At 45.7% G+C, this 15,296-nt stretch overlaps 2 protein-coding genes across 2 annotated transcripts in view; one reads left to right on the top strand and one right to left on the bottom strand.

The window, feature by feature from the left end:
- The window catches only part of LOC144145994 (short-chain specific acyl-CoA dehydrogenase, mitochondrial-like), a 22,791-nt gene extending 15,839 nt beyond the window's left edge, over positions 1–6,952 (bottom strand). The window contains exons 1-5 of the mRNA XM_077677887.1: positions 6,825–6,952; positions 6,210–6,423; positions 5,587–5,729; positions 5,115–5,264; positions 1,269–1,380 (exon numbers count right to left, since the gene is read on the bottom strand). Of these exons, the coding sequence (XP_077534013.1) occupies positions 1,269–1,380; positions 5,115–5,264; positions 5,587–5,729; positions 6,210–6,264 (460 nt within the window). The 5' untranslated portion in view covers positions 6,265–6,423; positions 6,825–6,952. The remainder of the gene's footprint in view (positions 1–1,268; positions 1,381–5,114; positions 5,265–5,586; positions 5,730–6,209; positions 6,424–6,824) is intronic.
- On the top strand, positions 6,561–15,296 carry LOC144145995 (sn-1-specific diacylglycerol lipase ABHD11-like). The gene is made up of 6 exons (XM_077677888.1): positions 6,561–6,729; positions 6,847–7,000; positions 8,421–8,594; positions 10,144–10,332; positions 11,619–11,803; positions 15,008–15,296. Exons 1-6 carry the CDS (start codon positions 6,593–6,595, stop codon positions 15,150–15,152), a joined length of 984 nt encoding a protein of 327 aa, XP_077534014.1. The 5' UTR covers positions 6,561–6,592; the 3' UTR covers positions 15,153–15,296.

The raw sequence follows: 15,296 nt of genomic DNA, 5'->3' as shown, positions 1-15,296 counted from the left end.
TTCGTCTTTTTTTTTTTTTCACATCAGCTGATTTTTGCGGGGTTTTTATAACCTCCAGATGTGGCTTTATAGGAAAGCACGTTTGGTTTGCTATTTCTTCGCAGTCAGAAGAATGGGTGCCACAGGGCCAATGCCTGGCCGGCGCTGTCCAAGCAGTGTGATAAGATAAGAGTGCAAGCCCACATTTTTTTGTATCCTACCTACCTCTTTGTTTGCAATGCGGAAGGCGTTTGCTTATCAGCACAATGCCGGAGTACACACTGCAAGGCGGCTCACTATCTTTAGATATGCGAAAAGTGAAAGGGCGGCTGCTTATCCGCACAAGGCTCTGGGGCTGCAGCCTCGGAAGTGTGATAAGAGAAGCAGCTGTTGTAGTTATCGCACAACTTGAAACGAAGTGCGTGAACAAAGGAGTGACTTATTTTTTATTTTGTGCAACCAAGTTAGAAGGCAAGGGTGAGAATTGATTCCTCTCTCTTTCTTTCTTTTTTTTTTTTTACACTCTCAAATGATGCTCCTGCTGCTCCAGTCAATGAGCAGGCCACCTAAGAACTCGCACTGTGACCGGTATTGTGCTTTGAGGAACCATATTTTAAGAGGTATGTATACAAGGGTTCTATGGTAAAAAAACACGTGCTCACAAAAACCCACGTTAGATCCCATCCTGCACTGTAAGCGGTTACATCATAAATAAAAATGAAAGGCTAACATCCAAAAGGAAGAGGGGCAGGCAGATTTGGACTTATGAGTTTTTAGGAGAAAAAAAAAAAACAGCCTAACCTTAATTAACTGCTTGTTAGTGCCGAATACTTTGGAATTTTCTAATACTCAAAAAACCCATATCACAAAGCAAATGCGAAACAATGTGTTGTTCAACTGTATACTATTCGTAAATGAAAAGCAAATATTTATACAGTGTTTACCCATATTACATGCGTGCCCCACAGCACCAGTACAATGCTGCTCACAATCACTGTGCGCCATAAAAAACCTGCACTAAACAGTATGGCCGAATTGGAGGTACAGCACCTCTATGAGCATAATAAACACCGTCCCAGACTCGACAGCTGACGGTGTACACCTAGGAACTAAAGAAAGCCTTGAAATTTTTTGTCAGTGGCAACCTTAGCACAGGACCTTTCTTGCAAACAGCCGACATCACAACATGGCTGCTGTAGTGAATAGGACTGCACCACTATCCTCAAACCTTCAACCATCACATCATCATCATTATCAAAAACAACAACAACAACAAAGATGGCACTCACCGGGTTCGGAAAGGGCAAAACAGCCAACCTTGTCTCCGTTCGTAAATGGGGTGATGTATTTTTTCTTCTGGGCTTCGTTGCCATACATGTGGATGGCACCCAGATACAGGGACTGTTATGTACAGGACAAAGCAAAGGCGGTGCGCGGGAAAAATTAGACTATTCAGCCCAACAGAAGACAACACTGACGAAAGCATGGACTGTAATTTTATTGATGGGTGTTATAATTGAGAGACAAGTGCTAGCACCAAGGTAACAAAATGGGGTATGAACAAAATCCTAGAGCCTAAAGCTTGAACCCGATATTACTTTCTTATAAACATACATCCCACGAAAGCCTACCGCGACCTTAAGCCAAGATTCCACCAATAGTAAAAGGGACTGACAGGCTTCTGATAAAAATGTGCTTCTACAAGACAGTTTACGGAAGTGCTGAGACAATAACCAGTATCAGAGCCATTGTGCAATATACTTTACGTGCACTTGTGGCTGTTCAGAGTAAAGCTATAACTTTATAGTTCACGTAAGCTTTGCAGAATTGTTCTTGCAAAGTGACATTGACATTCTCCAAAGACAACAGCACGCACTTGACAACTGTCCCGCACATGCTATGACGGATTCCAGACATCACATGTGCCTGAAATCGGGATCATGTGTCAGCCTTCCAGTTCATTATCACACTCGATTTTACAGCTATTACTAACACTGTCTTTGTGAACACGCAATTTATATGGGAAACACGTCCTCAACAATTGTTAACACCATCTATCTAGAAGCTTATCTACGTATCTGTCTAGCAGATAGATTCTATATAGCAGTCTATGTTGTATTTTCCTATCTAGGTGTGCCTGCACATAGTCATGTGGTCTCTATTTACAGCTTATTCAAATTGAATAATTCATTATTTTTTCGTGTACACTGTAAAGGCCAAAATTATCATTAATTGTTAATTGTTAACAATTCTGGGCAAAAACTAATGACACTTTCAAGCACACTTTCCTCACTGCACAAATTGGTAGTATCTATAAATACCCACCACCCCTTCAAAAAAAAAAAAAAAAAAAAAAAAAAAAAAAAAAAAAAAAAAGGGGGAAGAAGAACAGACAAACAAACCACCACACATGCAGGGGAACCGCTGATGTTTGAATGCGTGAGCATCACTTCTCGTTCAGTCGTGAAAGCATACGTGTGGGTGGCTATGTTAACGCCTTTGCCAGTGGGAATCAGCGAATTGGCCATGAGCCTCCCACTGGCCAATCCCCCTTGATGGGTGTGTGAAAACTGAAATCAGCATGTTGACGTCACAACCAAATTGGAAATGGAGAATCGGCCATGAGCTTCTGATGGGTGGTCATTACAGTGGCCAATCCCCTTCAATGGGTATGTAAGAATTGTGGGTAGATACGATACTTCATCCCCAGACAGGTAAAAGGCCTGCACTTCTGGTGCAATGCAGAATGTTAATTAAATGCGTTAATATGTTGTGCACGACCCCTAAGCCACTTAAAAAGATACCAACCACCCTTAATTACAAAACGAATGTGTACAACTGACCTAAGAGGCAGGGCCGTACCCAGTGGGGGGGTTTGGGGGTTCGAACCCCTCCCGAAATCTTTTCCAGGCAGCACGTAAACAATACTTACTGTTGCTTTCAGCCAAATTACCCCCTTCCCAAAATTCATAACACCCACCGAAAAAAATTTCTGGGTACGGCCCTGCTAAGAGGACATTTTCCAGTAAAAAGAAAAAATCAAGGGCCCAGAAAAAAATTCGTCATTGCTGGGGCTCCAACCCGTGCGGCCATTCATTCAAAAACCCAAGATTCGACCCCTAGGTTGCTGAAACTGAGCAGCAGAGGCTGCTTTCGCAGTCGCCCAAAAGAATAGGAGTGTTCCAAGCAAACTGGTAGATGGCACTGGATGCATGCAGAAAGTGCCGGGCTTGTACTTATCAGGGAACAGAATGTTGCTGGGCTGATACGTCGACGCTGCAGTCAAATGGTAAAGTGGTGAATCGGCCGTGAGCTTCTGATAGCTGCTGTCATTGTCACTCGCCAATCCACCTGAGAGATTATACTGTCAGGCCCATGTTAAGCCTTAACGCCAGGCAACCTTAACTCAAGTTGAGCCCAATGGTGTGGACGCAAATTCATTGTCCCCTTGTTCATGTATGCATTTTCCTGTGCTGTAGTCCGAGCCGCACAGTACATGAGCTGGCTGTGGCCTTGTAGGTGTTGTGAAATCCCCCCCCTACCCCGAGACGGCCGCCGTGAGAGCAGTCTGTCTTGATTTTACCTAACCGGCCGAACCGCTTCCACACACTGACTAGCCAGAGTCACTGTTAATTATTGATAGTGGTGGTGGTGGTGGTGGTGGTGGTAAAAACATTTATTCCACAGATTTGCGCTTCAAAGCGGGAGAAGCCCTCAGTCCAGGGCCCCTGCGGCGGCTGCGGTCCTGCGTGCAAGGTCCACCAACTGTCGCTGGTCCTCAGGGTCCGAACTGCACAGCGCGGCCTCCCACTGCTCCAAGGCAGGGGTGCGAATAATGGGGGCTGCTGGTGTGTTCTGGCAAGCCCACGTGGTGTGGTACAGTGTTGCATGTTCGCTGCAGTGTGGGCACGTTGGTGTATATATTGTGGGGTGTATGATGTGCAGGAAGCTAAGGTGGGGGTATGTGTTGGTCTGTAGTTGCCGCCAGGCTACAGCCTCTTCTCAGGTAAGCTTCTGGTGCGGTGGTGGGTAGGCACATCTGGCAAGGCGGTGGTGTTGCAGAAGTGCACGGAACTGCTGCTGGACAGGCTCTGGGTCACGGAGCGACTGGTGCGGTGCCTGGAGGGTGCATGCTCGGGCTGTAGCGTGTGCTCGCTCGTTTCCGTCGAGCCCTGCGTGACCTGGTGTCCATATCAGTATGGTAGCGTTCAGGCTATCTTTGTGCTTTTTTAGTAATCGGAGGGCGGATGTTGAGATGCGACCGTTGCCGTAGTTCCTGCATGCCTGTTGGCAGTCCGTAATTACGTGAAGCGGTTTATTCGAAGTTGCAGACGTCATTGCCAGTGCGATGGCCGTTTCTTCGGCTTCAACGATGTTTTTGGTTTGTACGGTCGCAGTGCAAACGACATCACCTGAGCTGTCGATGACACTGCTGTGGCTGGATGGGTTGCATAGTGGGCCGCGTTTGTCAATCGCACATGGGGGTGGGCAGAGTACTTCCTTAGTAGGAATTGTACTCGCGCTTGTCTGACGCTGGGTAGTCAGTGAGCGGAAGCGGTTTGGCCGGTTAGGTAAAATCAAGACAGACTAATCACTTGCAGTTGTGAAGCGACACCAGCTGTACTGGACGGGAGCAGTCTGTCTTGCTTTTACCTAACCGGCCAAACCGCTTCCGCTCACTGACTAGTCATAGTCACTGTTAATTATTGATAGTGACGCTGGCTAGTCAGTGAGCGGAAGCGGTTTGGCCGGTTAGGTAAAATCAAGACAGACTGCTCCCGCGGCGGCCATTATCCGGTAGGGGGGGGATTTCACAACACTTACGAGGCCACTGCCCATGAGCCTCCCAACGCTCTTATATGCTGTCGTCACATCACAAAACGTGAAGGCTGTCGGGCCGGGGAACAAGCCTCGTCGCTAGCAGACAGCCTACACTTCCAGCTGTGCTTTAGAGCGTTTACTGCCAGGCACTGACATGTGTCGGTGCCTCGCTAGACGGATATGCATGCAGCAGCGAGCAAACATAAAAAAACAAAACAAATGAAACGATCGTAAAAAAACGGAACAAATAAAACGATCGCTTGCAGATGGGCTTGCCAGCCGGTATACTTTGCACTGGAGGGCTGTTAGCTTACATTGTTGGCACTCATGATAACGCCCGTCGACGCGCATCCGCGGCTTATTTCCTCCATGGCTATTGCGTACGCGAGATAGTCCAAACCGGCGCCGCCGAGTTCTGTAGGCATGTACACTGCCATGAGGCCCAATTCGCCCAGCTTTCGGATCTGGAAAAAGAAGAAAAATGCAAAGCAGGCAGAGCCGCCACTCAGATTTTAATTTACACTGCGAGGCTACGGCTAGGTTCGATCAAACATGCGGTCGTCGACGGAGCCGCGTAGAATAAATTTTCGTCTCCAGAGCTGGTGTACAATTGCTCTGCAGCTCGCAATTTATAGTGAATTTTCCGCTAAGACGGCGTCTAACATTACGCCGAGTTTCATTTACAGTTTACAGGTGAAGATGTAAAGGTTTTTAAATCCATGAACAATGGCCCAGCGAGAAAAAAAAAAAATCACCTAACAAGACATAGCACGTAACTTTTCTTACCTGTTCGCCGGGGTACCTGTGCTCCTTGTCGAGGATTCCCGCGATGGGCTTCAGTTCTTTCTCCGCAAACTCTCTGCACGTCTTCCTCAGCATCTCGTGCGTTTCCGAGAGCTGGGCGGAGAGGTTTCTGACGCACTGCGCCCCTGCACGCGTGCAAGAAAGGATGCGCTTCGACCAGGCTGCAAGCGCGCAAGCGAAGGATGCGCAATCACAACCGTCCTCATCATAATAACCCTTCGCGTGCGAGCGCGCGTAATGCGCGAAAAAATACGGGTGGCACGTGACAAAACGGTCAGTTCACTGGCAATAAAATTAAGTTTTTTTGCAAGCTAGGTTATTTTACGGTGAGAACTCTGAAATCCTTCAGCATGACATAGAGGCACCGCCAGTATTTATGGCCTCGTGAACGTACAATCGCAGGAAGTTACTTTCTACGTGTAACAGAAGCGTCGAAGGAAATCGCCAAGTTACATTCAAAGCGCACACCAGACAACGAGAAGAAAAGGCAAATCGTAGTTCGGACGACGGCAAAAACAAAATGCTATTATTCGTAACTCCTTCCGTCGACCCCGATGCCCACGTCACAAATATAAAGGATTGTAAGAAAGACAGAAGAGACTTACTACTGCATCGCCAGAGAGGCCTCATCAAAGCCGTGCGAAGCATTGCCGCTGACATGATGGCAGTGTTTTGAAGTTTTTGCGAACAGCGACTTTTGACAAATTCGACACGAAGCGCTTCACTGCAATGCCTCCGACGCCTCTCGTTTGAAGGGCATGTAGAGTCAGCTGACACAAACAAGTGTGGCCAAACCGGCCAAACAACAGCCTCTATTGCCTGTAAAGAATGGATGTTTTATTAATTCTAGTAATAAATACTTTTAAATGCAAAATAAGTCGTAATAATTATCCGCAAGCGGCTGTAAAAAAAGTCCATGAGAAGAGTTTCGCTTTCCAACGTTCTGCTTCCGAAGACGAGCCGCATCAAGACTAGTCCACAGCTGGAAATGCGGGCTTTGCCTTTGCTGTCGTGCGGGAGGTTGCTCCTAACAAAATGCGGCTCACTTCGGTCTCGAAGCGAACTTTTCCTGCGTTGCGAAACTTTCTATAAAGTACCTGTTGCAAGCTACAGCAGCCAAACAGGGTACAGCTTTACTTTGGCGGGGCTAAATCAGTGCTGACCTCCACCTGTCGTAACAGCAGACGAAATACGGCTGCTCGTGGCGCCGTGCTACATACCTTATTGACATTCTCGTTTCAGGTCGAAGGACGTTTCCTTGTCTTTTGCTTCCTATGAATCAACGCAAGCCGAGGACGATGACAAGCCACCGATCGTTATTCTTCACGGGCTTTTTGGCAGCAAGAACAACTGGAAGAGCCTGTCGAAAGCGATGGTCAACTCTACACGGCGCAAAGTGAGTAGTCCGTACAATCTTGAACCTCTGCCTCTGTCTGCATGCCGTCACGAGAAAGCGCAAGTTTAGCTGGAAATAAGATCTCAGTTATCAAATGCTGACACCTCGTATTCTTTGCCACTGCGGGCTGCGCGAGTGATCGGCTTATCGCAGGCACCCTTCACTTCGCGGAAAACGCTGAGGACATGCATGCGGCCATTTGGTCAGAGTCGGTTCTTAATTTCGCGTAATTAATGAAACGCTCGCTATCACTCCAAAGTTTGAAATGTATCTCTCCTAATGTTAAATATGCGCTGGGGGGGCGGGTCAAATGTACGCTCGATTTTTTAAACGGCGGGACAAGGTGCATTTTCCATACGACACATATCCTTTACACGTTTTGAAGCACAAATTAGCGCGCACAAATGCACTCGCCCGCACGTGCATCTGTGTTTGTGTGTGTGTGTGTGCGTGTTTGTGTAGTGTGGGAAAATAACGCCAGCTGTTTCCTATGTTTTCTTTTTTTTTTTTCAAGCACCTGTTATGAACTACGAGCTTTGCTCAAAAGATGTGGTACTGTCAAGAGGTTTTACTTTATTTCTCGTATGAACTGCATGTATTAATGAAATTTCTTTCATAATCGATGGGCTGCCTACTAACTTGTTGGTGATAAATGCACTTTTTCTTTTGTAACTCCTGACTATTAAATTGTTGTTCATTTCTGACACAAAGTGTGTAGCAGTTAAAGTAGAAGAGTGATAACTGTGGCTAGTTGGTGCGTCATATGACTGGTGAATGGCTTGGCTAGGAACTAAATGCATGAAAAGTTTTGTCAAACAAGAGAAATACACATTGTGTCCTCTGCTAATACGCTTTTTGCTTCGCTTGTGCCTGAAAACATCAACTGCACTTTGTCTTTTACCTCTTCATCTCTGTTCGACGAAACTTTTTACGTTCTTAGTTTCAAGCTAGGCAGTTTACGTGCAGTTTAAAAAAAAACACACACGTGGCAACATTTCAGCACCTGCTAAAAACCTACAGGTGGTCAAAATGAATCCATTGCTTCACTAGAGAGCGCACTTCAAAGATCCAACTACAACGCGGTGAAAAGCACAAGGACAAAAGAAATGCCGTGCTGTAGTTGATCATGGATTACCAACTCACCCAACCCTGCACTCCAGAGCCGAAGTGTAGCCTTCGGTGCGTGAAACCTTGATTTAGATTTGAGCATTGTGTTTACATACAGCATAATGTTGTGCATTCAAAGTATACAGTATCTTCGATTTGTCATTTTAGATTGCTTGGAACAACCCCAAAGCAGCTCCGTATTTTCTTGCTCATACAATTTATATCTAGAATACAGTCCTGAACTGCCCTCGAACTGCTCAGAGCTGTTCTATTCGGGCAAATAAAATCTGATCCGCGGTGTTTGCACTTGCAGGTTTACGCTCTTGATGCCCGGAACCACGGAGAAAGCCCGCACACTCAGGATATGGACTACATACTGATGGCCAATGACTTGGATCTCTTTTGCAAAGAGCGCGGGCTTCGAAAGGTTGCTGTGATCGGACACAGCATGGGTGGTCGGACGGCCATGACTTTTGCGCTGACACGGGTAAGGGTGCAAGCTTGGTTGCACGAAGTTAACACATTGTTTGGCAGTGCGCACTCATTGAGCTAGAGTGCCCGCAAAAGTGATCAACTGCGGTAGCATGTGTTGAGTTTCCCAAACTTGTTTTGACTGGGTCAGCCACTTGCACCTGTATATCACAACTACTATTGTGGATGTCCTGCTTTTGAGCGTAATTATTCATTTATTTGCATAACCCTCTGGACAGAAATAAGGTGTCAAGGAGAGGGGTAGTGGGTTACAACATCTGTTGGGTTAACAGTGTTTTACAACACGAAAAGCATACATCACATAAGAGACAATTGGCAGTACCAAATTAACAAGGTATGCAAGAGCGCAGGGCTATCACGGAACAGATAGGTGTGCGGTTAATTAATGCAGTTTTGAATAATTTTGAACCTGCAATGGTGACAAGTGAGGCACTAAGGCAGTTCGAATCGAGGAACAAGGGAATGATTCCGTTTGTAGCAGTTTCACAGATTTTGTGACTATTATCCGGACAGACAGATGTGCAGGCAGGTGGAGATGGCTATGTGTCATGCAGTATATGACTGCAGATCTTGAGAACACATTCGACGACACCCAAGCACTTCTGATGGGTGGTGAATGCAAAAGCACAAGTGTCCGCTTGAACGCCTGAACTATTTTGCATTACAAGCCTGGTAATTACAAGATTACAAAGCCTCGCATTGTCGGAGGGCTTTGTAATCTTGCCACTTGCGGTGCTTTGCTTTGCGATCCGTTTGGATGTCTTTGAATGGCTTTGATCAGTCTTGTACACGTTGCGCCACTGCTTGTTCTTGTGCCGTATAATGGGAGAGTTGGCAATGATTGTGGCTTTCACTGCTTGTTCTTTTACTCCCGTCATCGGTGGTGTACTGGCGCGGAAAACCAGCTCTTGCTACTGCCAAGTTTAAGCTTGTGCTGTGGAACTCCTCCAGAGAAGTCATTTTAAAAATTTTTCTGTTACGGATGCTGACGCTAGACGGCAGCTTTTTCACTCAAGCTGATGCTGTAGAATTTTTCGTGCTATAGAATGCATTCTATAGCATATAGAATGTGAGGGAGCCACTTTTCTGCTATGGATGCGGGACACTGGCTTTTTGCTCAATGGATCGCTTAAAGCTCTTACCTTAAAAATTACGTACTTGTATGTAGTAGGTTTCGAAGAAAGGTAAAATTAAGCAAAAGGTAAGCTGGAATCCATGTGACTGACACCAGCGGTGCGATTATAATTTACTTAGTATAAAAAAGGTGGAACGGTTTTAGCTTTAGTGAAGGTTACCTGTGATACTTGGCTGTTTTCCAAGATTAAACCTGAATATTTGAGTTTAGGATGGACGATAGTTTTAGAAGCTGTAATTTGTCCAGATTCCAAGTGGAGTACAGTCTCGGCGAAAAGAGTTGCAACGGTGCGAAAGCCAGTCTGAGCAAATTCAAGTGAGGTAAACGTTTTCGCTGTTTGTCATGCGAGGCACTTTACATGCCCTTTCATGTCAGCTTCTTACCTCTTCTACCCTTTTATTCTGCACAGCCATCCATGGTTGAACGGCTGGTGGTGGTAGACGTTGCGCCGACCACAATGCCTTCGACCGTTCTAGACGACAACATCTTGGCGAAGCACATCGAATCGATGGAGATGGTCTTGCCGCAGCTGTCTCCGGACATGTCTTCCCCGGCAGCTCGCAAGGAAGCCGAACGCATTCTGACGAGCTTCATACCTGTGAGTAGCCCGTTTGCGCAAACCTTGTTGAACGAGGACACGAGGACATGAGTAAAGAGCACGAGGTGCTCTTTACTCATGTGCTGTTCTCTTTTCTGAAACAGCCGAGAAGGATTTTTTGCACACTCAAGTACTGATCGCTTGTTGTGGCTTACTATATAATGGTATTTTTTTGTATGGAAGAACCAGGTGCATCAACTGCATCATGTAACTGTGTAGTGACTTGCCCTGGGTCATAATTTTTGTGGAATTCTTATTTCGTAAATGTGACCTAACTCCAAGAACAATTTTCGACCACAGTGACCATAGATAGACAGCTTAGCATCATAAAAATGGCTGTTTTGGTGTGGTGTTGTGTGTCACCTGAACCGAGAACACTAGGGAAGTCAGGGAAGCCATTTTAAATTAAGAGAAAACGATTGAAAGTGCATTGGTCAATCAGAAAGTAGGTAGCAGCCTCCCACATATCACAACCGCCCAAAAGGTGTTTTGTTCCAAAAGCAATTGCTCCACAGAGGTTCTTCTCGCGATGAACCCAATATCTTTACTAGCTTTTTCTGGTTCCATTTAGTACAACTTCAGGGGGTTGGATAGTGTTGTTGTTTGAAGTCACAAGTGTTTGCAATACAGTCAATGACTGGTTTCTTTAGACCTGACATGGGTGGTAGAAATGTCCAAATAATCAAGCAGTTTGAAAAATTAAGGTCCAGAAAGCATCAGACGGTTCCCAAAAAATTGACACCCGAGAAATCAGCTAGTGGCTATTTACACTCATCATGTTCTCATCATTCTCATTCTATTTGGACTGTGTGTGTAAAATGGTTGAACTTTCTCCCCCAGCATTGCACATTTGAAAAGCAAAGTCGTTTTTCAGATATTGCGAATGTAGTCGACTGTGCACTGAGGACTTTTTTTTTTAAAACAAAAAGTTATGTAGAATGCAAGCCCTAGATTTTTTTGGTAAACAAGACTGAATAACTAAGAGAGAAAAGTGCAGTGAAGCTCCATGTTTCTTCACCTTTTCAAGTCAACACGAATCTGCTCTTTTCAGCCTTAAAATTTCGGGTATGCACTCTACACTTTAATTAATCCGCAAAAGAGATGGGCCCATGACATTATGTCTTAACGTAGAGATTTCCTGGCCATTCTGTTTTTAGCCTAATTACCTCTGCTTCAGGATGTGCAGGTGTTTCGTGATGTGGTCGCGTTGCCATTCACCCGCAAGCATTCACAGCTTCTGCAAGAAGACAACAGCCCCCCGTTTCTTCTTTTCCATTGCTGCGCAGGAGGAGGGCGTGCGGAAGTTTCTCCTGTCCAGCCTCCAGAAAGGGGAGCGCCTGTACGAGTGGCAGTTCAACCTGCAGGGTCTCAAGAGGAACCTCGCCAACATCATAACCATGCACGACCTCAAGGGGCTCAGCTACGACGAGGACGTCCTGTTTGTGTGCGGCGCAAACTCTCCCTACGTCAGGTGAGGTTACTAACGCACAGCAGCCACAGTGGTACCGAACGTCCCGCATCAGCTAAGGCATTCAGCTAATTAGCACACTCCCTTCATTTGTTCGTAGTGCCTCTATTTCTTCTTTTTTTGTGACATTGTGCCCTTTTACTTCAATCATGTGTCTTGTCCCACCCTGGCAGCATAGAGTTTCATACTAATATATATATACTAGAATTAAATCTGGCACCCGCCGCGGGGGCTCAGTGGCTAAGGCGTTGCGCTGCTGTGCACAAGGACGCGGGTTCTATTCCTGGCCACAGCGGCAGCTTTTTTGATGGAAGCTTTCGAAAAGCAAGAACGCTCATGTGTACAAGATTTTGTTAAAGATCCCCAGGTGGTCAAAATGAATCTGGAGCCCTCCACTACGGCGCGCCTCATCGCCTGCGCTGCGTCGGCACGTTAAACCCTACAACTAATCAATGAAATCTGGCGCTTGAGTCTAGGCACCGCGCTTCGGCGAGTGCTGTCTTGTACCAAGGAGAAGCATTCCACCATTACTTGGCATCCCTCACCAACAACCTCGTAAGTTCCCTGTGGCTTCGAGAGCTATAAGTATTGTTTATAAAGAAATATTTAAGTTTTTATCAACAATACAGTGCTGCTCATTGAAGACTCCTTTGTAATAAATTTTTCAAGTTTCACGCAAGGAAAAACTTGTTGCTCCTGTTGTTTCCTTTGTCGTCAAGGGCGACAAAAAGGCATACTGCAATCCACGCCAAGTATAAAAGGAACGTTTGAGCAGATATGGTGGCGCCCATGACAGCACACGATTGTAGTGAAGGATTTCCCTCTGGTGTATATTAGCAAGAAACTAGTATATGCCTGGCATTCCCTGAGCTGTGCAAACCCAAAATTGTATGGGATAGTGAGTGTGTAGAACATACATCGATAGGTACACATTATTATAAATAAACCAGTCTGTCAGTTATGCTCTTTTTTGCAGAAGGATCGTATTTGTGCACTGCAGTCTGACCTTTAAACAATAAGACCAGAAACGATATGGAGCAGATATGAGCAGGCATACGAAATATCTAGCCCACGGAGCGAGAACAATATAGGAGTGGAAACCAGGCTTCCTAGCGTGGCCAGATAATGTCACAAGCGCTCGTCATAGGTTAAACTAGCGGCATCTGCCGCGGGTGAAGAATCTGCGGGGCTGCCGCTTTCCACATTGCACTGCACAGCCACAAAAAGAAGTGCGGCTGCTATCATTTCGTCCATCAGGTGCCGCTACCCTCTCCTCCATCGTCGCAGCGGCGAAGCTTTGCAGTCCGCCTTGGTTTTCGTTGTTACATTGTTGGGTCGTTCGCCCACGCTTATCGCGATGGGCCGTTTCGCCTCCTATATATTCTTGCTCCATGATCTAGCCGCAGGTCAAAGTCTGCTGCAGTAATTTTTCGTGTTACGAAAATACAATAGTGCCATCTAGGTGCCTTCATAGGGGTGAGAAGTACATTATATACACAAAACTTTCTCAACCTGCTGCCACTGCTAACAAAATGGATACATGTCGGTGTTTCTTAGTGCGTAGGTAGGAGTGAGCAGATCGAAGGTAAAACACAAGTAGACAAATGAAAATTACTGCACTCTTTTAAAGGGGCTGCGAAGACGAAATGCAAGCTTGGTTCATTTGGAAGACTTTTTTTACCCAGTAGAAATGATGCCAATTGTACCACAAGCGTCCGACAACTAAGCTGCCATATATATTTAAGAAATCCAGTAAAGCAGTGGTGACTCCCTAGCCACTTTCTGGCAATTTCCGTGTGACATCACAGAATCTTGTTTTTTCAATTGGCGGCTGCGGACCGAAGCCACTGCTCGCAGGCTCGCAGGCTGTGACACTAGGTCAAATTAACTGTGTAAAACGGTTGAAATTGTGCCGGCTAAAATTGTGCCAAATTAACGAGAGTTCCGCTCCATAGACTCCTGTATATAATAGTAGGGATCGCATGCGCAGGTCGAATTAACCAATTTGACGAATTAAGGGGGGGTTAATTACCGAGCTTTCACTGTATTTTGAACTTGGAAGCAACCACGGGAACCTTTTTTTTTTAAATCCCTTTGCAGTCCGTTGTTGGGCCCTGCCCAAAAACGTGGCACGGCCATAGCGGTTTGCTGCCTGGCTCCGTCCGACTTGGGTGTTCAAGGTTAAATTCCTTGATTTTTCTTATTGCAATGCGCTCACAATTTTTGTGCAAGTGATGCGCCATCTTTTGAGGGATAAGTAAACTTTATTTTTTTAAGTTTACTCCTTTTTGCACTAGGGTGCAGCACAGTGTACATCTAAGGCCTTCAGGATTCCAGAGCGTTTTCACGTGTGCGCTTGTTTTTGCTGAGAAGCATGGCCGCTTTCTCATCGCTTGCATTTTATGGGGGTGCACTTAACGAATGCAATGGTGCCTTCAGTGAGGAAGAGAATTCCGTGCCTCCATCAAATGTCCTGTTTGTGTAGTGGTAGCTAGTGGTAGAAAAACGAAAGGAGGTAGGAGAGAAACTGGTTTGCTGAAAAACATGCACTTGCAACCCTGGTCTGCACCTGCACCCAGGAGAATGCTTCGGGTGGTTTCACACGCTGCTCAAGTATCGGTGAAAAAGTTTCAAATAGAATGCCAGGGAAAAAATTAATATCCTGTGAGTTTTTTTTTGCGCAGTTTCTGTTTTTTTTTTTGCAGTGCCAGCAACTGGCAAACTGTTTTCGAACCGGAACTGCCGGGAAGTGGGTAAAAGTTTCGGACTGCAAAGGGTTAAATTGAGTTTGCTGTAGGGCCAATTGCTACATTGGGCTACGAAGAAAAACAGCGCAAAACACTGTACAAATTTAAGGAGCCACAAAACACAGGCGCTGATAACAAGTGCGCGCTTTATTGCAGCAGGCACATATATAGAGAAAAAGATATAAGAACGAATAAACATGACACATCGAAAACAATAGCTCGTGACAATCAAGGTCCATCTTGTTGTCGTCGTCGTGTGTACTGTTTTTAACATTTTTGCAATTTTCGGGCTTTAGTAGACCTCAGCAGTCACTTCTCACCATGCTTTTAATCTCATTTCGTGAAATGTGTTGATTGGGCATTACGATATCCGCATTTCTTTCCACCCACAATGTGGCTGTTCTTTGTTGATTTATTGTTAGTTGAAAGAAGTGACCCCATGATGCCCTCTTTCTCCCAGCAAAACAGACCACGACGTCATCAGGGAGAAGTTTCCCAGGGCCAAGTTTGTTTACGTCAAGGGTGCCGGGCACTGGGTTCACGCTGACCAGCCAGCCGAATTCTTAGACCTGATCAAGCATTTCATGCATGGCGACCCGGCGTAATATGTAGATCATAGTATGTGATTAATTTTGTACTGATTTATGCATTGTGTTGTTTCGTCTGTTGTTAGGCATAGTTGCTCTAAGTTTGGGGGCCTGAACTGGTGTTTCACCCAATAAAACCTCCAGTTTTGCTTTTTTAAAATA

This window comes from Haemaphysalis longicornis, unplaced genomic scaffold (assembly GCF_048455015.1).
Source record: "Haemaphysalis longicornis isolate Haplotype H1 unplaced genomic scaffold, Haemaphysalis longicornis Haplotype H1 scaffold_7, whole genome shotgun sequence".
In the NCBI taxonomy this organism is placed as follows: Eukaryota; Metazoa; Arthropoda; class Arachnida; order Ixodida; family Ixodidae; genus Haemaphysalis; species Haemaphysalis longicornis.
Note: the sequence above shows the minus strand (reverse complement) of the source record. Positions and strands in the feature narration are given on the sequence as shown.